Source organism: Protomyctophum bolini (genome assembly GCF_963924005.1).
Source record: "Protomyctophum bolini genome assembly, chromosome: 12".
NCBI lineage: Eukaryota > Metazoa > Chordata > Actinopteri > Myctophiformes > Myctophidae > Protomyctophum > Protomyctophum bolini.
In genome coordinates, this window is record NC_137873.1 from 3320958 (window position 1) to 3345733 (window position 24776).

At 45.3% G+C, this 24776-nt stretch overlaps 1 protein-coding gene across 1 annotated transcript in view; it reads right to left on the reverse strand.

The window, feature by feature from the left end:
- The window catches only part of eif2b3 (eukaryotic translation initiation factor 2B, subunit 3 gamma), a 68457-nt gene that overhangs the window by 6416 nt on the left and 37265 nt on the right, over window positions 1–24776 (reverse strand). The window contains exons 6-11 of the mRNA XM_080778472.1: window positions 18686–18775; window positions 14075–14199; window positions 13275–13468; window positions 11499–11561; window positions 9819–9967; window positions 1433–1535 (exon numbers count right to left, since the gene is read on the reverse strand). Coding sequence (XP_080634598.1) covers window positions 1442–1535; window positions 9819–9967; window positions 11499–11561; window positions 13275–13468; window positions 14075–14199; window positions 18686–18775 — 715 coding nt within the window. The 3' untranslated portion in view covers window positions 1433–1441. The remainder of the gene's footprint in view (window positions 1–1432; window positions 1536–9818; window positions 9968–11498; window positions 11562–13274; window positions 13469–14074; window positions 14200–18685; window positions 18776–24776) is intronic.

The following is a 24776-nucleotide window of genomic DNA, read 5'->3' on the forward strand; positions in this document are numbered from 1 at the left end:
TGACTTAATACTGTTGAGGTATTTGTTTTGTGGTCAGTCAGTTTATGTGGAAAAAAAGAGCAAATGGGGTGTCAATGACATAACTGGCCTGATGCAGGAAGAACGTCACTCTACACCGACATAAAACAATCTTTACGGTTCTCAGGGATATGTATAAATATTTGGGAATCAAATATACTTTAGAGCCCGTCCAATATATCGGTCTAATATTATCTGCTGACTCATGATGTAATGGTCAGCAGATATTGTTGGTCTATCATAGGTCTGGGACAGTATCGGTATCAGCGTATTATGATTTTATTTTATTATTATTTTTACATTAAAGAATGCACTAAGGGACGCTCGGGGTAACATATTGTTCCATTTGACAGTTTTCTTGATTGAGATATTTATTGTTTCAGTACACTGACGTCATTTTGGACAATAAGTAGGAAGCTCATTGTTGGCAGTACTGTGAGGTGAGAATGAGGGTGACTAATCCCTTTTCCATAAGCTAGACCCCTGGGAGATGGCGCACAGCACCTATACCATTGGCTCCCAGGACTTACTCACACGCTGCGTTAATGGGCCACTTCACCCCTTTTGCAACCAGATCTTATTTTAATTATGTTTGGGAGACAAGAAACACTTTCCTGGGGGGTTTTATGTGGGTAATATGTTTTTTTTTAGAATCTGATCTCAGGTCAAAATGGGTTAAAATAAGATCTGCTTGCAAAAGGGGTGAAGTGGCCCTTTAACCCATTCTGACCTGGCACCCATTTTGGTGTTAGCATCATGTTATGCTTTAGCTATTGAAAATAGCAGATCTACAAGCTCATAGCGCGCCACCGAGTGGCGCGCTACGAGCTTGTAGGTCTGCTATTTTTGAAAAATCGAAGAACGACTGACATTTTTTAGAATCTGATCTCAGGTCAGAATGGGTTCATCAGACAGTGTGTGTCCAGTGGAAACCTCGTATGAATCTGATCTCAGGTCAGAATGGGTTAACATTGATTCACCACATTCACACGGCGGCCATTTTGCACTTAAGTCATACTTATAGTGCCACCCAAACATGACGCGAGCGCACAATGGCCGCTCTAAAATATAGTCAATTTGGCCGGGTTTCGACCACCGTGTTTGTCCAATGGGCGAAGTGCTCTACCGACTGAGCTACCCGCACAATAAACAATAAAGTTTACTGTTAAACTGTATAAGCAATAAACTATTTCCTTGTGGTCAGGAAATTGCTTATGGAAGAAACCCAGATAGTTTTTTAATAATAAAAGAGGGCAAATTAGAGACACTTAAAGACAATTTAGCCAAATAAGAGTGATGACAGATTGCATCTCACTTTCATATTCTAACCATCTACTGTATGAGGAAGGCACAGACTGTGTGTGTGTGTGTGTGTGTGTGTGTGTGTGTGTGTGTGTGTGTGTGTGTCTCTTACCCTCTGGTTCTATGCGTTGACCATTTCCACCAGACAGTACTTAAGGTCTGCTCCTCTACCGATAACAGCGTTGCTACAGATCACACTGCCTTGGATATTACACCTGAAAACGCACGCACACACACACGCACACGCACACACGCACACACACACACACACACACACACACACACACACACACACACAAGAATTACAGTTCTGTAACTGACCATGAAAAATAAATATATTGATCATATTCACACAGCCCCCCTCTCTCTCTCTCTCTCTCTCTCTCTCTCTCTCTCTCTCTCTCAATATGTCTGTAGATCTATTTTCGGTGTGCAACACACTTCCATGCAAGACATGCTGGCTTTTATCCCATTCTGACCGGGCACCCATTTTGGTGTTGGCATCATGTTATGCTTTAGCTATTGAAAAATAGCAGATCTACAAGCTCATATCGCGCCACCGAGTGGCGCGATACGAGCTTGTAGGTCTGCTATTTTTTAAAAATTCGAAGAACGACTGACATTTTTAGAATCTGATCTCAGGTCAGAATGGGTTAATCAGACCAGTGTGTGTCCCGTGGAAACCTCGTATGAATCTGATCTCAGGTCAGAATGGGTTATGGAATCCAAATGACTGAAATCAGTCATGGCGACTGAGAACTTTAATCCATGGGCATATTATATTATATAGGTTATCTCCAACGAGGCGGCGGTGGCTCAGGGGTAGAGTGGCCGGTCGGTAACCGCAAGGTTGCTATAGTTCGAACCCCGGGCTCCCCCAGAGTTAGTGTCGAAGTGTCCTTGAGCAAAGACACTGAACCCCAAATTGCTCCCGATGTGCTGGTTGGTGCCTTGCATGGTTTCCCCTGTCATCGATGCACAATCTATGTAAAGCGCCTTAGATGAAGGCGCTATATAAATGCACCATTTATTTACTATTTACCATTTATCTCACATGAACCAAAAAGAGCACTCTGCCCATGTCTACCACAGCGATGGAGGTTGTGTTAACATACACCGCCGAGTATGACATAAGAGCAAAAATGTCAGCCGTGCGAATATATAAGTATGTAGCCATTCCTGGCTCTGGATTTCAAACCAATAAAACTGGCCTGAAACGGCAGCTTTCATGTTTATATGAACAAACTCCCTTTTTTTGTTCGTTGTTCTCAAAGTCAGCTCAGAACTGGAACATTAATCCATTTTGGGGCGGGAACCCCTTTTGGTGTTGCATTATGTAATGCTTTAGCTATTGAAAAATAGCAGATCTACAAGCTCGCTACGAGCATGTAGGTCTGCTATTTTTGAAGAATCGTGAAAAGGGACATGAAAGTGTTTGAGAACGACTGACATAGAAAAACGGCTTATTCACGAAAACAGTCAGGATGTAGAAGAACATTTTTAGAATCTGATCTCAGGTCAAAATGGGTTAAGAAATGTAGCATAAAACGAATCCTGTCATCTGGGGGACTCGCACGGAGCCTGCGGTTCTGCTCGCCGGTACCATAGCTTGATGGAACCAGCTGGTGAAAGCTTGAACACGGCAGGAGTTAAATGTTTTGCTGTGGTGGTAGCGTTGGCAGTGCTACACATTATTTCCCCACTCCCCCCCCCCCCCCCTGTTTGCGGTTCAATGATGCCCGCTGGAAGGTAGGAACATGTTTATGGTCCATATTCCATCCATTCCCCCTGTACACGAGCGCGTGCACACACCACACACACGCATGCACACGCGCACACAGTGGTGGGTATGTTCTTTTTTTCAGTGACGCCATGCTCAACACTCGACACAGTTATGCACATTGGGTCTTGGGAGTTGCCCAGCGTGACCGCAATCTTCCACGGTTGGCCACTGAGCAGATTCCCCCCCCCCTGGAGCAGCTGTGGGGGTCGAGTGCCCTGCTCAAGGGCACATTAGCCCATTAAGACCCGAGAACTGATTCTACCAAAATGTCAGTTACCAAATCACGACAGTTTTCTGAAAAAAACCTATGTTTCTATGTCAATGGTGGCCAAACCTTTTCATGTCAAGAAGCCCCAGAAACCTATGTTTCTATGTCAATGGTGCTCAAACCTTTTCATGTCAAGAAGCCCCAGAAACCTATGTTTCTATGTCAATGGTGGCCAAACCTTTTCATGTCAAGAAGCCCCAGAAACCTATGTTTCTATGTCAATGGTGCTCAAACCTTTTCATGTCAAGAAGCCCCAGAAACCTATGTTTCTATGTCAATGGTGCTCAAACCTTTTCATGTCAAGAAGCCCCAGAATTATCTGTATTTGGCCGCTGCCGCCCATCTGAAAATATGTTGTTCCCGGGACCTCCCAGAAAGGAAGGGAAAGAAAATATATTTCAAAGATTTGCACAACATTTTTCAACAGCTAAAGTTTAAAATAATGGTTAAAGTGCTTAAAAGTTAAGGCGACACAGATGCGTCCTCAGGTCTAAATGGGTTAGTGACCACAGGGACGTCCATTCAGTTGCCATAGCGCCCACATTTTTGTTGTAGCCCTCCTGGACCCAGGGAATCAAACCTCCTGGACCCAGGGAATCAAACCTCCTGGACCCAGGGAATCAAACCTCCTGGACCCAGGGAATCAAACCTCCTGGACCCAGGGAATCAAACCTCCTGGAACCAGGGAATCAAACCTCCTGGACCCAGGGAATCAAACCTCCTGGACCCAGGGAATCAAACCTCCTGGACCCAGGGAATCAAACCTCCTGGACCCAGGGAATCAAACCGGCAACCTTCCAGTCACAATGCTGCGTTGCGTCTCTGGCCCTCAGACTACGACTCTCAAATGAATGTAATGATACCTTATTAGCATATATATTAAAGTACTAAGGCTGTGTGTGTGTGTGTGTGTGTGTGTGTGTGTGTGTGTGTGTGTGTGTGTGTGTGCGCGCGCGTGTATATGTGTTAGAGGGCATTCACCTTGTGCCATGGTACTACCTGGTCTGGCAGTGCCAAACCGCCCCACACACACACACACATGCACACACGCACACACACACACACACACAAACCATAAAATTCTTGGAGAAGAGACACAGACAGTCCTGTGTGTGACAGCCAGGGAGAGCAGTGTGTGTGTGTGTGTGTGTGTGTGTGTGTGTGGGGGGGGGGGGGGTAGCTTGGGGAAGCCACTGGAGAACACGCATGTCTCGTCCAGGCAATGACGCACACATGCTTGGCCCTTCGCTCCGCAGCACACGCACACACACACACACACACACACACACACACACACACACACACACACACACACACACCACGTTTCCAACTTTGCATTGGTCCATGCAATTCAGGTGGTTATGGTTGTTGGGAGAGAAACAGCAGACTGTGTGTGTGTGTGTGTGTGTGTGTGTGTGTCTGACTGACTAGGTGGTAGTGGTGGTAGTTGGAGATTACAAGTTGCAAGAGTTTTGTAACAGAGAGAGAGAGAGAGAGAGAGAGAGACCACCAAAGAAGCCTCCAAGCTGAAACACCACTAATTACTAACACCAGGACTCCTCCTTGCTGTGACCACCCCCCCCCCCCCACCCCACACACACACACACACACACACACACACACACCGCCCCAACACCTCCTATGCCCCCCCCCCCCTTCCCTAAGTTGACCCCTACCACAGTTTCCCCCCCATTCCGTCCCAAACACGCAGCGCTTTGTCAACAAGGCTCTCGCCAGGTTCCGAAACAAAAGAGTTCAGAAATGCGAGAGGCTTCTGCGACATGGCCGGGATCTGCTAATCCCCTCATTCTGCCTCTTTCTAGCTTTTCTTGCTTTGCTTTTCCCTTCCTTTCTCTCCCTCTTCCTTCTTATGTCCCTCAAAGAAAAGAAAAGAAAGAATTGCTATTTCTTTTTTTCTTATACTGGCTAGCTTCCCTCCATACACACCCCCCCCCCCCCCCCCCCTCTCTACGACCTTGTTCAAGACCTTTATGTACACAGCGATGTAGGCATTATTACAAGGGTCCTCATCGTCATTGCTGTCAGGGCAGAAACCCCTTAACTCCATATTTTTTTTACTTTAAATAGAAACAAATCTATACAAGCTCGAAGAAAGCATCGCATTGCAAAGATCGGATCTCTTTTCTGTTTTGCTTCGTTAGAATCATGAAAGTATTATACGGTTATGACGTTTCCTTCCACCCGACAGCAATGGGGTCCCTGAGGGGCTTAACAGAGATGGACAGAGAGAGAGAGAGACTGTTTATGAACACTATAGCATCTCTATACTGGAGCTTAACATCAGGCAAAAATACTGGGCTGTTTCCGGCAAAGATATTTGGTGTATAGGGGGAAAAGAGAGCACGTTGAATAGACAACACTGAGTCTCTTATGGTGAACTGTTGAGGCAGATATAGTAATTCATTATACTATAGGCCAGGGCTTAACTGGTTAAGGCATATAATGCAAAATCACCGCGCATCACCATGTAAATAATGAGAATCATTTGAGCTGCAGCAGCGGGCTTCGCGGTCAAATTAAATGAATGTTGCATTGCTGTGTATCTGAGCAGATATGTGTGTGTTTGTTTGGAGCTAGTCTCTGGCTGGCCACACACCAATAGACACATTGTCAGCCCGGGGCGCTGAGTTTGACCCCTCACAACACAGAGAACAAGACCCAAGTAACCCCGCCACATACAAGACACACACACACACACACACACATGCGCGCGCACGCGCGTGCGCACACACGCGCGTGCACATGATCACGTACGCACGTCTGTGCACACGCACACACGAATGCACACACACAGAAGCACATGGGAGCTACTGGCTAAAGCTGGCCATAATACACTACATTCAAAATCAATTCATTTATCAGTTCTTTAAGTCAATGAACACGTTCCCATAGGGGGCGCTAGGTGCTGAGCAGAGAAGAAGAGCTTTGTTGTTGTGCCTGAGACCGAAAGTACTCATACCACCACGTCTACGGAAGTACTCATACCCCCATGTCTACGGAAGTACTCATACCCCCATGTCTACGGAAGTACTCATACCCCCATGTCTACGGAAGTACTCATACCCCCATGTCTACGGAAGTACTCATACCCCCATGTCTACGGAAGTACTCATACCCCCATGTCTACGGAAGTACTCATACCCCCATGTCTACGGAAGTACTCATACCCCCATGTCTACGGAAGTACTCATACCCCCATGTCTACGGAAGTACTCATACCCCCATGTCTACGGAAGTACTCATACCCCCATGTCTACGGAAGTACTCATACCCCCATGTCTACGGAAGTACTCATACCCCCATGTCTACGGAAGTACTCATACCCCCATGTCTACGGAAGTACTCATACCCCCATGTCTACGGAAGTACTCATACCCCCATGTCTACGGAAGTACTCATACCCCCATGTCTACGGAAGTACTCATACCCCCATGTCTACGGAAGTACTCATACCCCCATGTCTACGGAAGTACTCATACCCCCATGTCTACGGAAGTACTCATACCCCCATGTCTACGGAAGTACTCATACCCCCATGTCTACGGAAGTACTCATACCCCCATGTCTACGGAAGTACTCATACCCCCATGTCTACGGAAGTACTCATACCCCCATGTCTACGGAAGTACTCATACCCCCATGTCTACGGAAGTACTCATACCCCCATGTCTACGGAAGTACTCATACCCCCATGTCTACGGAAGTACTCATACCCCCATGTCTACGGAAGTACTCATACCCCCATGTCTACGGAAGTACTCATACCCCCATGTCTACGGAAGTACTCATACCCCCATGTCTACGGAAGTACTCATACCCCCATGTCTACGGAAGTACTCATACAGCCATGTCTACGGAAGTACTCATACCCGCATGTCTACGGAAGTACTCATACCCCCATGTCTACGGAAGTACTCATACCCCCATGTCTACGGAAGTACTCATACCCCCATGTCTACGGAAGTACTCATACCCCCATGTCTACGGAAGTACTCATACCCCCATGTCTACGGAAGTACTCATACCCCCATGTCTACGGAAGTACTCATACCCCCATGTCTACGGAAGTACTCATACCCCCATGTCTACGGAAGTACTCATACCCCCATGTCTACGGAAGTACTCATACCCCCATGTCTACGGAAGTACTCATACCCCCATGTCTACGGAAGTACTCATACCCCCATGTCTACGGAAGTACTCATACCCCCATGTCTACGGAAGTACTCATACCCCCATGTCTACGGAAGTACTCATACCCCCATGTCTACGGAAGTACTCATACAGCCATGTCTACGGAAGTACTCATACCCCCATGTCTACGGAAGTACTCATACCCCCATGTCTACGGAAGTACTCATACCCCCATGTCTACGGAAGTATACCCCCATGTCTACGGAAGTACTCATACCCCCACGTCTACGGAAGTACTCATACCCCCATGTCTACGGAAGTACTCATACCCCCATGTCTACGGAAGTATACCCCCATGTCTACGGAAGTACTCATACCCCCACGTCTACGGAAGTACTCATACCCCCATGTCTACGGAAGTACTCATACCCCCATGTCTACGGAAGTACTCATACCCCCATGTCTACTGAAGTATACCCCCATGTCTACGGAAGTACTCATACCCCCATGTCTACGGAAGTACTCATACCCCCATGTCTACTGAAGTATACCCCCATGTCTACGGAAGTACTCATACCCCCATGTCTACGGAAGTACTCATACCCCCATGTCTACGGAAGTACTCATACCCCCATGTCTACGGAAGTACTCATACCCCCATGTCTACGGAAGTACTCATACCCCCATGTCTACGGAAGTACTCATACCCCCATGTCTACGGAAGTACTCATACCCCCATGTCTACGGAAGTACTCATACCCCCATGTCTACTGAAGTATACCCCCATGTCTACGGAAGTACTCATACACCCATGTCTACGGAAGCTCACAGAGGCCTACTAGCGATCCGATCAATGTGTTGTAGAGCAGGTAGCTCCAAATAATGACTCCGGTCAGTGTACTTCATCCCATTATGAGCCATAATGTTACTAAAGACGGTGTGGCGTGGGGATTTTGGCTGTTTCTTACATGGAGGCTAGCGACGAAGCTAAAGCTAAGGTACATTTAATTTAATTAAAACTCTCGACTATTTTCTTTTCAGATGTTTTCCACGAGATTTCTATCATCTTATTATAATAGTATGCAATGTCACTGAGCAGTATGGGTGGGAGAGGGTTAAGGGATTTCTTTATCTTTTTTGTCTTTATCTTTTCTTTCATTTTGTTTCATAAAAAAAGCATTTCATATTATAATGTTTGTAATAATTTATCTGTTCAATAAAAACATATTTGACAAAAAAAAAAACTCTCGACTAAGGCTAATTGATCAAATCTCGGGATCTCGTCCCTGTCTACCCGTGCATTATTAAATTGATCGGGCATGGCTTCCAATGAGTTAACACATCGAGTGCCGGAGATTTTACTCTGAAAGGTCCCCCCTTCCGTTTCCCACCAAAAACCGGTAGGCATAATGTTCCATTCTTAACTCGCGATGGTCACGCTAAAGTCTCTCTAGAAGCATTGATATTCCAAACGAGAGGCTTGTTGAAGTTTACATTTTTTGTTTGATATCAATAAAAAAAAGCTCCAAGACGTGTGTACACATCCAAAGGGACCTACTGAATGTGTTAACCCATTCTGACCTGAGATCAGATTCATACGAGGTTTCCACTGGACACACACTGGTCTGATTAACCCATTCTGACCTGAGATCAGATTCTAAAAATGTCAGTCGTTCTTCGATTTTTCAAAAAATAGCAGACCTACAAGCTCGTAGCGCGCCACTCGGTGGCGCGCTACGAGCTTGTAGATCTGCTATTTTTCAATAGCTAAAGCATAACATGATGCCAACACCAAAACGGGTGCCCGGTCAGAATGGGTTAAACCTTCCTATACTTTGTTAGCCAGGGTCAATACATTTTCAGTAAAAAGAAAAAGCCAGCTATAAGATGCATGTTTCTGTAGCGAGTGGGAGTGCGCAGATGGTAGAACAATGTATCACTTTATTGAGCTAAACCGTCTTGGTCAGTTGAATGAAGTGACATTGATGAGCAGCATTCCTCTATATCACTGGTTCTCAAACTAGTTTTATTGTGTTCCAGTTAAAACTTTGTATGCTCAGTTCTTTTTAAGCAGCAAAATCTTCAGTGTTCATTTGGTTCCAATTTTGTCGCCGTCAGAAACCTTTGCATGTCCGATTTTAACATTTTAAGTTTTATTTGTTTCGTAACATTTTCCGTAAATGAACGAAAAACGTCACCAGACAAGTGTCACACAAAAGCAGTGAAAATAGCAGATTGGCTATTTTCACAATTTAAGAATAAATAATCCAAAGAAAAGAAGAGTTTCCTCACCCCTCCTCGATGGTGACTCCGTGCATGATGATGGAGTTGATGACTTTGACCTTCTCTCCCACGGTGGTGGAGTGTCCCAAAGTGGACCTCTTGATGGACGTCTTGTCTGCCACCTGACAGAACGCTCCAATGATGCTGTCTGAGCCAACCTGGAGGGATACACACATCATCATACAGTATATGTACCAATATGGCTCAGTCCTGCACGGGTGCCCGTTGGATACCCGCGGGTACCCGGCCCGTTTGTATTGACTCTGCAATATGGTAACACTCAAAGGTCAGGTCTATAATGCATTCTAACATATAAGGCTTCATAAGACTCGTTATAAATGTTTATAAATATTCATATCAACTAAAAACTTAGGAAGTATTACAAGCGCTTGTCATATTGCATTACAAGCACATACTGTATAAGCACATTATAACTACCAGTAAGACGCGCAAACGCGGGAAGCGAATGCAGCTCGTACATATTTGGGTTTTGGACGTATAGCTGCTTTGGGGACTCCTTCTATGGTTATGGCTGAGTCATGGTGACACAAATCACTCAGCTCCATATATGGGCACAAAAGCGGGACAGACAGACAGACAGACAGACAGACAGACAGACAGACAGACAGACAGACAGACAGACAGACAGACAGACATGATCTGCTAGGTCTCATAGTAAGTGCTCACTGGTTTCGCAACCATTACTTAACCCATTTTGGGCGTGAACCCCTTTTGGTGTTAGCATTATGTTATAATTTAGCTATTGAGAAATAGCAGATCTACGAGCTCATTGTAGGTCTGCTATTTTTGAAAAAATCGAAGAACGACTGACATAGAAACATAGCTTTTTCAGAAAACTAGAATCTGATCTCAGGTCAAAATGGGTTGAAGTGTCTTTGTTATAAGTTGTTACAGTATGTAAGGGATAATGTCTGAGAGTGGTCAATTATCTCCCAACAATGACCACCAAGCCAGACATTATCCCGCTTATTACACGGCTACTTAATTAACCAATTGTATTTCCCTGCTTACAGTAAGTAAAGTATTCCAAGTTGGCCCCGCAGAGGAAACGAGTCGCCTCGGAAACAAAGAAGACCCAAAGAGTGCTGATCAAATGGAATGAATTTTTTCGGGTAGAGCATTGTCTATTTCTCGCTTCAAAATGTTTTCAAAAACATTCTTGAGATGCATGTTGTTCAGTTACGTAAATTACATTGTGTGTTAGTTTACACGGCTGTCATGTCGGGTACGGCATAAAACCCAAGCTGTGCAGCGGCTGGCTGCAGCCAGGTGCTCCGAGCCGTTGATTGGGCAGTGGTCCGTCATAGAGCGGAGCGGTCGTTATCCAGAAATAACACGCCGCTGAATTCGCCGATTGACCAATAAGAATCAAGCATTCAACCAAGACGTGTAATGAGCATAATTATAAACCTTGTGAAACCATTAGGTGCATTATAAATGGGATAAGAATGCGTCAGAGACCCGAACTTTAACTAAAGTGTTACTGGCAATTATTTTGTGCTTCTGTGTGTTTTTAAATAGTTTATAACGTATATAAACTAATTGTAAAGGAAACACAACTTTGACCCTCTGTTGATTAGGCCTTGAAAGTGGGGTTTTTATTGTGTAGAGTTAGGGTGAGTTAGTTAGGTAAATAGCCTATTCACTATTGTGAAATGTAGTTCTCACCAAAGTCTTCTCAGCGATGACGGCAGACGGATGGACTGCCGAGTCCTCAAACAGTTTAGGAGCCTGATGGAGGGAAGGAGAAGATTGACTGAATCAATAATTAATACTGTAGTAGTCAAACATGTGCACGTGGTACAGTCAGACATGAAGGCTAAAAAGTAAACAAAATAACGTCCTGCAGACCTGTTTCCGTTGTGGAATAGGTTCTGTTCATAACTGTAGTTGCCTTTTTCACAAACATTCCCTGTTCCGGGTCAGTTTGTCAGAGTTTCATTTGATTGGATCAGCAGCAGATTTGACCCGGAAACATATTATGAAGTTTTCAAATCTACTACTGGGCCAATCAAATGTAACTCTGAGAAGTTCTGACCCAGAACAGTCTCCTGCAAGAGGGTTCTTCTGAGGGCTAACACCTTTCTGTGGGTCACAGGTTTCCGCTAGAGAATGTTGTTGTTGTATTGTATAGTTTTATAGTTGTTGTTGTTGTTGTATAGTTTATTTCAATGCAGACAGGCGCACCATCACACCTGTTAAATCTCAAAGACACATACACCAGACTTATTTTGAAGGTTAATAAAAAGGTGCCGCAGGATACTTTGGTAATATTTGTCATTTATCAATATGACTTCACTTTAATAATCCTCCTCGGAACTAAAATGGCCAATCTACAAGCTCACAACACGTCACCCTGTGACACGTTGCAAGCTTGTAGATCGGATGAAGTGTGTTCCCCAGAGAATAGGGATGCTGGGGTTCAAGCGGTTAAGGTTTCTAATGGGAAATGGATAAGTTTTCCTCGTGACATCTTCCTTAGCATGACATAAATGTAAGGGGACTATAAAGTAACAAAATAATTCAGGGTTTGCCATGGATGACAATCTTATTTACAGGGGTGGCCGAGCCCCAAAACGTTTGAAAGCCACTGTCCTCCTGGACTCATAACCCATTAAAACCTGGAACGCATGTGTCACCGTAGGTTTTAACCACTGATTTTAAAGTGCCACGCTATGAGCTTTTAGATCTGTTATTTTAGATTTTTTCTTTTAATGTGGCACATATCTTTGAATATATATTCTTTCACAGCGGTTGGCCTCTATGTACCCGTAGGGTAAGTTCTCACCAGGCGGTTGGCCTCTATGTACCCGTAGGGTAAGTTCTCACCAGGCGGTTGGCCTCTATGTACCCGTAGGGTAAGTTCTCACCAGGCCGTTGGCCTCTATGTACCCGTAGGGTAAGTTCTCACCGGGCGGTTGGCCTCTATGTACCCGTAGGGTAAGTTCTCACCAGGCGGTTGGCCTCTATGTACCCGTAGGGTAAGTTCTCACCAGGCCGTTGGCCTCTATGTACCCGTAGGGTAAGTTCTCACCGGGCGGTTGGCCTCTATGTACCCGTAGGGTAAGTTCTCACCAGGCCGTTGGCCTCTATGTACCCGTAGGGTAAGTTCTCACCAGGCGGTTGGCCTCTATGTACCCGTAGGGTAAGTTCTCACCAGGCCGTTGGCCTCTATGTATCCGTAGGGTAAGTTCTCACCAGGCCGTTGGCCTCTATGTACCCGTAGGGTAAGTTCTCACCGGGCCGTTGGCCTCTATGTACCCGTAGGGTAAGTTCTCACCAGGCCGTTGGCCTCTATGTACCCGTAGGGTAAGTTCCCACCAGGCCGTTGGCCTCTATGTACCCGTAGGGTAAGTTCTCACCGGGCCGTTGGCCTCTATGTACCCGTAGGGTAAGTTCTCACCAGGCCGTTGGCCTCTATGTACCCGTAGGGTAAGTTCTCACCAGGCGGTTGGCCTCTATGTACGCGGCCAGCGTGTTGACGCGGTAGCACAGGCCCTGCTCCATGATGTGAACGTAGCAGCGCAGCCGTCCTCCGTGGTACGCCTCGCTCATGTCCCCGCGGTGGTCGTTCCAGCACGAGCGCTCCTGCGCCAGCTGCTGCCACGGCTCGTCAGCGCCCGACAAGATCTGGATGTCTGGTAACACACACACACACACACACACGCACGCACACGCGCACGCACACACACACACACACACACACAATTATGTTTGGGAGACAAGAAACATTTTTTTATGTGGGTAATTTGTGTTTTTAAGATATTGTAGTATTTCAAAGTGTCTGTGACGTCATGGACACTGATCTCACTGCTGGATTACTACGATTACCATAATGATTTCTTGCACTCGCCCCACCTTGTGGAGAGGGGGAGGGCTGGCTTACTGAGACAACATGTAGTCTAGGGAGGGAGAAGTGAGACCAGTGTCCATGACATCACAGACACTTTGAAATACTAAAATATCTTAAAAACACATAAAAACCCCAGGTGTTTCTTGTCTCCCAACATTAAAATAAGATCTGGTTGCAAAAGAGGTGAAGCGGCCCTTTAAGAGTGCCGCTTTTTCCACTTTGGTGGCATTTGATTTAAGTTAGCTATATATTATAGCCGAGCACCCACTACGCGCGTGTGTGTGTGTGTGTGTGTGTGTGTGTGTGTGTGTGTGTGTGTGTGTGTGTGTGTGTGTGTGTGTGTGTGTGTGTGTGTGTGCGTGCGTGCGTGCGTGCTTGCGTGTGGCTTTACCATCTTTGTTCTTCTCGTTGAGCTCAGCGGTGTCATCTTTGGTCATGTGGTCATTATTGGTGCTTTTAGAGAACTGTTTCCTCACTAGATATGGAAGCAGCTCTCCACGGATGGAAGATATGGACCTGAGAGAGAGAGAGAGAGAGAGAGAGAGAGAGAGAGAGAGAGAATTACAAAACATTGTAGGGCTGCAACTATCCATTCTTTTCTTTCAATTATTCTATCTAATTACTTTTTTTGAAATGTTAAAAATATGTTTAATAATCAACTAAATAAATTGGTCTGGATTAACCATTGACACATCATGTCATGTATACGTCATGTGGTGTTTTCAGTGTACTCTTCCGAAGAAGTGTACACCTGGAAATAATAGAAAGAAAAATCCAGACGGTTCAGTCTATAATATTATAGCATTTATTTACTTTCTGCTTTCTGTTCCCAGACAGCGTTTCGGTGAAAACAAAGCTATATTCAACTGCCAGTAACAAAGAACGGAACATTGCCGTGACACAGACTCTCGTCTTTCTTTTGAGATATTTGGTGATTACAACAACATATTCCGTGGGTCTTGAAAGATTAGTAAAAAAAAAAAAAACGCTCAAAAACACTGCCAAGGGCTGCAGGCTAGGTAGAAACTCTGCCAATTAAGTTTTTTGTTAAAAGGTCAAAGCACTGAAGGAGCTTAGAACCACTGCCTTTACACCCTCAGCGTTCCTCAGGAACTCATTTGTATATTCCGTTAAGGGTTCCATTTGGTTCCTAACCATCAATCCATCTTCTAGCTGGGGAGGAGGACCCCCTGGAACCCCCTCAAGGACCCCTGGGCCCCCCCCCCCCCCCGGACCCCACACTAAGAACCTACACTGGCCTAGAATAGGATGAGGGATTGCAACGCTCCACAGATTGAAGAGATAGACCTGGTGCAATAAGATATCATGCAGTGTGTTCAGAAGCAGAGAGAACGGTTAATAATCCATTTATTTAAAAAAAAGAATCATAAAACTGGTTCATAAGCAGACTGTAAACCGACACAGGTTCATACAGATAATACAGCATGATGGATATGTGCAGTCAAAGTATTAACAGGCTGTGGGTTGTGTGTTGTACAACAGCAACAGTCCCAGGGTTGTGTGTTGTACAGCAACAACAGTCCCAAACCTTTTTGACCCCAAGGACCCCTTCCAATATATTCAATAGCATGTTCATCATCACCGACCACCCATAATGTACAGTATGTGAAATTGAAGTAAAGTCCTCTGTGTGTGTGTGTGTGTGTGTGTGTGTGTGTGTGTGTGTGTGTGTGTGTGTGTGCATGACGGCAACAGTAGCTGTATGCATGTGCAGTTTGATATCCCATAGCTTGCAGGGCTGTAACAATGGCAACAATAGCTTCTATACTCCGAATATCCGATGTTGACAAAACTAAAGCTAATACACGGCGCATGGAACGGGGCATGCAGGACAGACAGAGGTTTGCTTAACCCATTCTGACCTGAGATCAGATTCATACGAGGTTTCCACGGGACACACACTGGTCTGATTAACCCATTCTGACCTGAGATCAGATTCTAAAAATGTCAGTCGTTCTTCGAATTTTTCAAAAATAGCAGACCTACAAGCTCGTATCGCGCCACTCGGTGGCGCGATATGAGCTTGTAGATCTGCTATTTTTCAATAGCTAAAGCATAACATGATGCCAACACCAAAATGGGTGCCCGGTCAGAATGGGTTAATTAGAATAGGATAATCATTGTATTTTAACCTGTGCCAATGACGTTCAATAAACAAGTGTTACCCAGTCATAATTGCTATAGCACAGTAGTTGTGTTTTTCCCTCTGGGAATAAAAGAAAGGGGATGAAAGCGAATGGTGTTTTTACACTCCCCATTGTAAACAAAGACTTTATTTATTTCCTTCCTTCCTTTCGCTTCCACCTCCCTCCCTCTCTCTCTCTCTCTCACTCTCCCTCCACTGTGCTCTGCTTCCTCTCTCTCCCCCTCTCCACTGCCTCGCTCGCTCATTCTCGCTTTTCTTTTTAAAGGGGAGATTTTGTAATTTCCATCTGAATGAAGGGAGCCAAACAACAGTTACTCTGTCCATTTTTTCTCCTTGAGCGCCCCAGTGGCTGATGAGAGAGAATGAGAGAGAGAGAATGAGAGAGAGAGAGAGAGAGAGAGAGAGAGAGAGAGAGAGAGAGAGAGAGAGAGAGAGGAGGGGGGACGATGACCGAGAAAGAGTTGTGAAGAGTAATGGAAGAAAAAACAAAAAAAAAGCTCAATAGAAGAGCTGAATTGAGTTAAAAGAATAAGTCAAGAAAACATGAAGGATGATGTGCAAGGTCGGGGGATGGGGGGGCTGGGTGAGTGTTTTGCTGATCTGATAAAAATAACATTTATATCGGCCTGCACGTGTGTGTGTGTGGGAGGGGGGGGGGGGGGGGAGGTATGCGTGCATGCATCTATGAGTGTGTGTGCATGGGTGTGTGTGTGGGTGTGCAAACTGAATTCTTCAATATTTAAGATATCGTTGCTGTCAGGTGGAAACCTCATATGTCCAAAACTGTGCATATACTTTTCCTTTCAATTGAAAAAAATCATAAAAAATAAAAGTAAATTAGCGAAAGTAGGCGATCTAAAATCTAAAAGTGTCGCCATGCGCCGTGTTGTGTGAGCTTGTAGATCAGCAATGTCTTCCAACCTTTGCACGACACTGACGAAGTACGTATAGGGCATTCGTTTATCACAAAAAAAAAACCCCACGAAAAGTCAAACTATATGGAGATAAGTGTTTTCTGCCCCGGACAGCAGCGATGTGAAGGAGGAGGCGTCGGGGAGGAAGAAGACAGCTGCATGTGGTTCTGATGGAGAAGCTGTTGCAGAAGACGGTGGGCTGTGCGTGTTCTGCCTAACCCATTCTGACCTGAGATCAGATTCATACGAGGTTTCCACTGGACACACACTGGTCTGATTAACCCATTCTGACCTGAGATCAGATTCAAAAAAATGTCAGTCGTTCTTCGATTTTTCAAAAAATAGCAGACCTACAAGCTCGTAGCGCGCCACCGAGTGGCGCGCTATGAGCTTGTAGATCTGCTATTTTTCAATAGCTAAAGCATAACATGATGCTGACACCAAAATGGGTTCCCGGTCAGAATGGGCTAATGGCTGATTTATATTTGCTTGAGCGCCGTGTCGTGTCGTGCAACACAAAACTAAATAGGATGAACCCCCCCCCCCCGATCTATAAGCTCACAACGCCATCGCGGCATGACGCATTATGCGTGTGTAGATCCGCTGCGCGACACCGTGGCGGAATGAAGTATAAATGGCGCCACATTGAACACGCCACCATATGACGAACTAAAAATATATTTTTTTTTACTGTGTGTCTGTGATTGAGCATGATCTCTTGGGCTATGGGGTTTAGTCCAAGAGTTGGTCAAATTACATCCTCTATCAAGTTATAAAACTTTTGACCTTGGGCAACAACATTTTCTGGACCCAAACTTTATTTTTTATTTCTTGGATAAAAACGATGACGTTTTTTACAGCGAGCAAGCAATCTACAGTAGAAATCGCTGGACCCATCACCACCAAATGTGTTGTATAGCCAGTAGGCCAAGGAAGTGAATCTCACATATATAAAATAATCGGTTCATTCATTTCTATCGCCGGATCGCAGATATGTTCTGGGGGGATATGATCAATTCTGGTCTAAATTAAAGCTAGGGTATTGTGATTTTTTTGTTTAGTTAAAAGGTTAAATCACTATATTTTGATAGATCATTGCTATAGAGTGTTTGTTCACTAACAGGGGTCTACTTAATTGTCTCTCCACTCTCCAGCTCTTTAAAAAACAGAAAATACATTTTCATGTAGGTGACAAATCACGAGAGAGTAGCCACTTATCAGCTTATTGTTTAATAGTGTTCCAGTTACAATTTGGTCTGCTCATTTATTTGTGTCATCACTTACAATTCCTCTTGTTTAATCTGTATCCTATCCTGATTGGATAAAAATTGTTATCCCGATCTGAAAATGCATTTTCAGTTTAATGAAAAACTGGAGAGACAAGGATACTGTTACTGAACAAACACTCTAGACTCTACTGTATAGCAATGGCAATATAGAGCTTTTTAACACTTATTTTAACCTTTAAATACGTATGCGTTTGATAATATCGCAATTTATCAATGTACCTAAAAAAAAAAAACACATCTGTTAACCACACTGGGGTACAAGGAAATGTCCCCGCCCCCAAATGTCAAACAAGCATTTAGTGTAGTGATGGAGAGGGTCTAAACAGTGAACAGCATGGATGGATGTATGTATATAACAGGCAGTGGCCAGTAGTACCTGATGTGTGCCCCTGTCAGCGTCTGTCTGAAGGGGCTAAAGGCCTTACAGCCTGCCTGGTGACACATAGTAAAACAAATTAACACCTCGCTGCAATACCCTGCTAAAATGACCCTTCAAAGCCTTGTGCAGCTCCACCGACTCGCCAATGAACGCGTGTTAATTTTCAAGTGTGTGTGTGTGTGTGTGTGTGTGTGTGTGTGTAGTCTCTTGGTTTCATGTAATCATGTAGTGAGAACACACTGGGTAAACTCACTTGTTGAGGTTGAGGAAGTCTACCACTGACTTGCGCAGGCAGTAGAGGTGAGCGTCCACCAGACCTGTTTTGATGTGATATCTTGGATGTCTGGTGAGAGAGAGAGAGAGAGAGAGAGAGAGAGAGAGAGAGAGAGAGAGAGAGAGACATTTAACCATTTAATAATAAATAATACACCGTCCGTAATATGTGGTTGCTGTCGAGCAGAAACCTCTCTTATCTCCATGTTTTAACTTTTTGTGCCCTACTTGATCATACTACAAAAGCATCAAAAGTAGCAGATCCACAAGCTATAGGAAGGAAAAGCCACAGAGACCTAGTTCTGGTCAATGAGGAGAAAGTGGACAAAGTGGCTAAAGTGACACCAATGGGAGCGTCACCTTGTGCCGCACTGCAAGCTTGTACATCCGATATTGTTTTTATTTTTAACAGGGTCCATCGCACCAAACATTTTCAGATGGGGGTCCGCAGCCAAATACATATGAATGTGGGAGTCCTTCCTTGACAGTTGGGACTTGACTGTGAAAGTTCTAGAACCACTGAACCACTGCTAGTCTAGGCAGTAATCTTCAAGATACCTTGTTTGGGGATTTAAGTGGAAGATGGAAAGAGAGGATGGGGACAGACGGACACAGTGAACCTAAAAAGGAACAACAACCTGCCCCAAGAGGGCTAACTCACCACGTACTAACCAAAAGTGCAGCCAAACTGAAATACTATAAACTTAAACAAAAAACAAAGAAAAGGGAAGATCAGCATGTTTGTATCAAAGCCAGAGGCAACAACATTCATTAGTGCGGTTGCCTTCATTCTACTACTTCTGGGGAACTTTTATTTTTTCTTCTTCCCCCCATTTCTCTACAATGGGCAATTACGACGAAAAAGCTTTACCGAGACAATTATTTTCATCACACACAGTTTTCACGGTTTGCTTCTCATTTCCAACCACTCGGAGGGTGGACTGCTCCTCCTCAAGACCATGTCATAAAAAGGCAAGAGACGGCTCAGCGCCCACATAAAAGTCACAGCGCGGTGACATCTGTCTTCTGTCCTCTGGCAACATGGTACGTACATGGGACGTGTCACCCCCACCCCAGCCTAGAACTACTGCCTCCACTATGTCCAACACGGACACAGGACAAATGCACACGCACGTGTGTGCGTGTGCGTGTGCGTGTGTGTATGTGTGTATGTGTATGTGTATGTGTATGTGTATGTGTATGTGTATGTGTATGTGTATGTGTATGTGTGTGTGTGTGTGTGTGTGTGTGTGCGCGCGTGTGTGCCGGACACGCAGGCAGCGCTCTAACAACCTGTGGTGTGTTAAGAAAGTGACATTTATGAAGCGAGAGCCAACGAAAACCATCTCGTCTTTTTGGGCTGCAATAAACAAACGCTCCCTCCGCCTATACCGCCATCTTTCAGTCCCGATTTGTACTTCAGTCGCACGCCGGATATCGCAAATCTAGAAATGGCCGTGGATGGGCGATTCTGGGGGTCTACATCAGAACTCCCCACACATTCATTTGTCTCTCCACCTCTTGTCCCTCCGTTTTCAATGCTGTCCGTCCCTTTGCTTATCCTCCCCTTTCTCCCTCTCCTCTCCTCTCCTCTCCGTCTGTCCCTCCCACTCTGATCCTGGCCTGGGTCCTGACTGCAGAATGTACTATGAAACATTGAGAGTGACTCAGGAGGAGTGTTTGGTCACGCAGATTTCACAACCAGATGCTGAAAGCAATAAATCACACTCTGCGCACGCGTGTACGTACGTGTGTGTGTGTGTGTGTGTGTATGTGCACGACTGTGTGCGTGTGTGTAAACAAATCTGCAGTGAATTATGATGACTGTAAGCCCTACTATTAAACAGCATAAAGGACATGTGTCTAACCTACCAACCAGTAGATGACCCCCGCGAACACACACACACACACACACACACACACACACACACACACACACACACGGTCCCAATGTGCTTCTTCATGCAATATCTCATATGTTAGCATATCCTGACTACGTGTGTGTGTGTGTGTTTATGTTTATGTTTATGTGTGTGTGTGTGTGTGTGTGTGTGTGTGTGTGTGTGTGTGTGTGTGTGTGGTGGGCTAAAGGTAGAATTAACGGGAACACCAAACATGTGACATCATTGCTGCCACCTGGGCAGCCACCTGAGCAACCAGGCAAGATATCCAGGGATATCTGGTGTGTGTGTGTGTGTGTGTGTGTGTGTGTGTGTGTGTGTGTGTGTGTGTGTGTGTGTGTGTGTGTGTAAGAGAGAGACATGCCTCTGCAGTATTTGTTTTTGTGCCTGTGCAACAGGCATGCACGTTCTTTCGTACAGGACACGTTTGAGTGTGTGCACGCATGCATGTTTGCGTGTGCATGAACATCTACCCGTTTGAGTTTGCGTGCACAAAATCCTGAGCGTTAACTTAACTCCGAGTGTGTCCAAATGGAACCAAATGGACCTGTACAATACAAAAGGATAAATTAACACACCTTTCGACATGTGTAAGTCCCTTCGCTTCAGTAATCAAGAAGACTACAGGAATTGTTCCGTTCTGGAGGACTGGACCGCATGATTCAACACTACGTCCATCTCTAGACTTGGTAACGCCCCACCAGACTTTCCTCCGAGGTGGATAGTCTGATGACACTGACGCCAGTTTACTCCATGGTGGCATTGCCTTGGGGAGGGGGGCTCTAGCGAACATTCAACGCATAGAATGCTCCGCCCCGCAGGCACCTAATACTTCTTAATACAGTACGGAGGGGCAAAGCCTAGTCTAGAATTAGGTGGAGCGCACGCATATGCACTTTGTGAGATTGACATTCAATTGATCACATGAAGATGCACACAGAAGAGCGAGAAAGAGCAAAATGGATGCTGTGTGTCTTGTATCAACACACTATTGCTCCTTTAGAATTATTGCGAACGCAGTGAAGATGGCCTAAACTGTCTGTCTGTCTGTGTGTGCGTCACGCTGTAACACCACCGGCCCACCACCAGAGGGCGCAGCTGTATCACACACAACACACACACTTAAAAAAACTTAACTTAAAAAAAAAACGTAAAGATAACTTAAACACACACACACGCACGCACACGTACATACAGTTAAAAAAAAACGCGCTGCGTTCGCGCGTCTCAAGCCCATCACACACCGTCTGCGACCGCCGCGCGTCAAAACAGCCGCCTCCATTATTTTCAATGAACCTATCGCACAACGGCTCCGTCCGCCGCGTCGCCTGGCGCGCCGATAGAACCAGTTCTATTTTCCAGGCGGCGCCGCGCGGCAACGCGTCGCGTCGGTGTGTGTTGGGCTTTACTTGACTTGTAGGGTGTCCTCAGGTGTCCTGTATATTAAATTAAACATATAAACAGGAGATGACTTCACTCACGTATGCATCACGTCACACCTTTACGGTTACGCAACACATCTAAATCTCTGACCCGGTTCCTAGAGCACAAACATTGCTCTGCATTTACATCAGCTGAACCAGAAGAACCTCGGCATCTCTGCCAGGAAATGAAAGCCGTCCTGCTTTCCCGTCCAACAACACAACACGGTCTATCGTGTGTGGCGGTCGTAAGAGTCGATGTAGAGCCTCGGCGCAGAAAGGAGGAGGAATTTACCAAGCTCCCCGGGCTAAGGAATGACTCAACCAACGACTTAATGACTTACTACTAAAGTACTACTAAAGTCCACAGTGGGAGATGAGTCACACCACACTCTCTCCCTCGCACACTCTCGCACACACACACACACACACACACACACACACACGCTCTCACACACACACACACACACACACACACACACACACACACACACACACACACACACACACACACACACACACACACACACACACACACACACACACACACACACACACACACACACACACACACACACACACACACACACACACACACACACACACACGGGGGTGTAATGTCTTATTTAATTACAGCTAAAAAAAACCCCACCAAGGAACATGACTCAAGTGCAGCTGAATGACTTGGTCCTCATTAGTCTGGTTTCCAAATAGAGGCTTAATAGAGCTTAGCCATTATCTATGGCATTCATTTCCCTCCGGAGGGAGCAGACTCTGTGGGATCCCTTTTGTTTTGCATCTCGCTGCTCAGAGCTGTTGATGTCTTCCGTGGGCCACAGTTAAGTCACATAAACGCATGTTGCGATGCATTAAAGAAAACGCTCGACTGATCTCGGGGGGCGAGCTGCATGTCTGCCCTAATATGGACGGGAGGGGGGGACATGTGTGATACTTGTACCCCAAACATAACACCACCACGTTTTGCATCCTTGCGCTGTGACATCATTGCTTTTTCCTTCTGTGTGGTTGTGTGTGTTTTCCTTGTAACTTCCTACCACCCGAATATCAAAAAGTCGTACGAGAACCCCTCTCATAAGTGCCAAGGGGAAAAAGACTTAAAGCGATTAACCATCAAAAAAAAAAAGTTTTGCCTTCACCAGCGGAAACTTTTGTCAGCCAAAACCAGCCTGGCAAATCATCCAGAGGTTTGGTTCCGCTCCAAGAAACGAAATCAATACGGGCTGGCATGAAGAAACAACTAATAAATCAAACGAATAAATGAATGAATGAAACAAAGAAGTCGTGCCTGGCCAGAGGAAGGCCTAGTAGTGAACTCCTATAGGGCGTTGGTTCTCAAACCTTAATTCATTTCAAAATCCCCGATAACTCTGAGAGTCACAGACCTGTAAGGGTTCCATTTGGAACCCCCCCGCCAAGGAACCTTGAGGGTCCCTGGACCCCCACTTTGAGAACCACTGCTATTTAGGGGGGAAAAAAACCAAAAACAGAACTCCCACCTGGTTTTCCCACAATGCAGCGGGGCTATTTCCACCAGACTTGGAATGTGTGCGCAGGCAGTGGTGCGTTTTAATTGGACACAGAGGGAGACCCCCAGACACATGCAACGGTCTTCACCAAAATACCTTAATGTAGAAAGAACAGCTTGTAATGTCCTTATTTTTATGTATTTGTTGAATATTTTATAATTACATTTATTTATGGTTGAAGGGCCTTTTAAATCTATTCCGTCATTCCCTTGTTTTGTTGTGAATGAGACACTAGAAACTCAAGTTAATTGGATTTTTTTTCAGCCTTTGTTCTAAGTTCAACTATCTTGCGTGCATGTGTGTGTGTGCGCGCATGCACGTGTTTGTATACAGTATGTCGTCGCTGCCTGGTGTAAATCTGTCCACAACCCTTACTTTTCAGGAAATGGAAAAGTGTTACAAAGGATCCGATGCTCTTGTAATACTTGCTCTTGTCATTTGTTAAATATTTATAAAACCCACAGACATATTTAACCACTTTCACTATTCGCAGTGCGACACACTGTGAGCCTAACCCTAACCTAACCTAACCCTATTGTTGCTACGTTTGTGTGAAACCGTAGCATCATCCTTCACATCCACTCGTTTTTCCTCTGAAATGTCTGGAGTTTACGGAATAAGTCGCATCTCAGTATATATCCTCAGTATTCCGCAAGACAGTTTACATCACACAACAAATGGGCCCGTGGCCAGGTCGCGTGTGAGAGGGTGTGGAAAGCTAAGCTGGAATGTACGAGGGAAGAGTCTGCCTGGGTTCTTCACACTGTTTAATCGATTCATGGGTCGAAACACTCTCACATGTGTTGAATGTTGTGAGCTGACACACCTCAAACTTGTGGAAACTAGTAGGGAGATAGAACAGGGGGGCGATCCCATGCAGGCTGGCTAAGGTTGGAGCTGTACATAGCTGTATGCTGGGTGTCGCACTCTGTCAAATCTAGAAGCAGAAGAAGATCTCAAGCACATAGAGCAGGCTCAAGGTTGGACAATGAAAGGTAGGTTGGTGGTGGGATGGACCGACATAAGGACATCCTGATGGGGTATTTTGGGTGGACTGGCTGGCTGCTTGGAAGGAAAGGAGGACGAAGGACAAGATGATTAAATACAGGCATGTCTGGTTCCTAACATGGACATGACATTATGTCAATATCTCAACTTGATGTTGGTCTGTTTATTTTTTTTACATACAGTGACTGGAAATT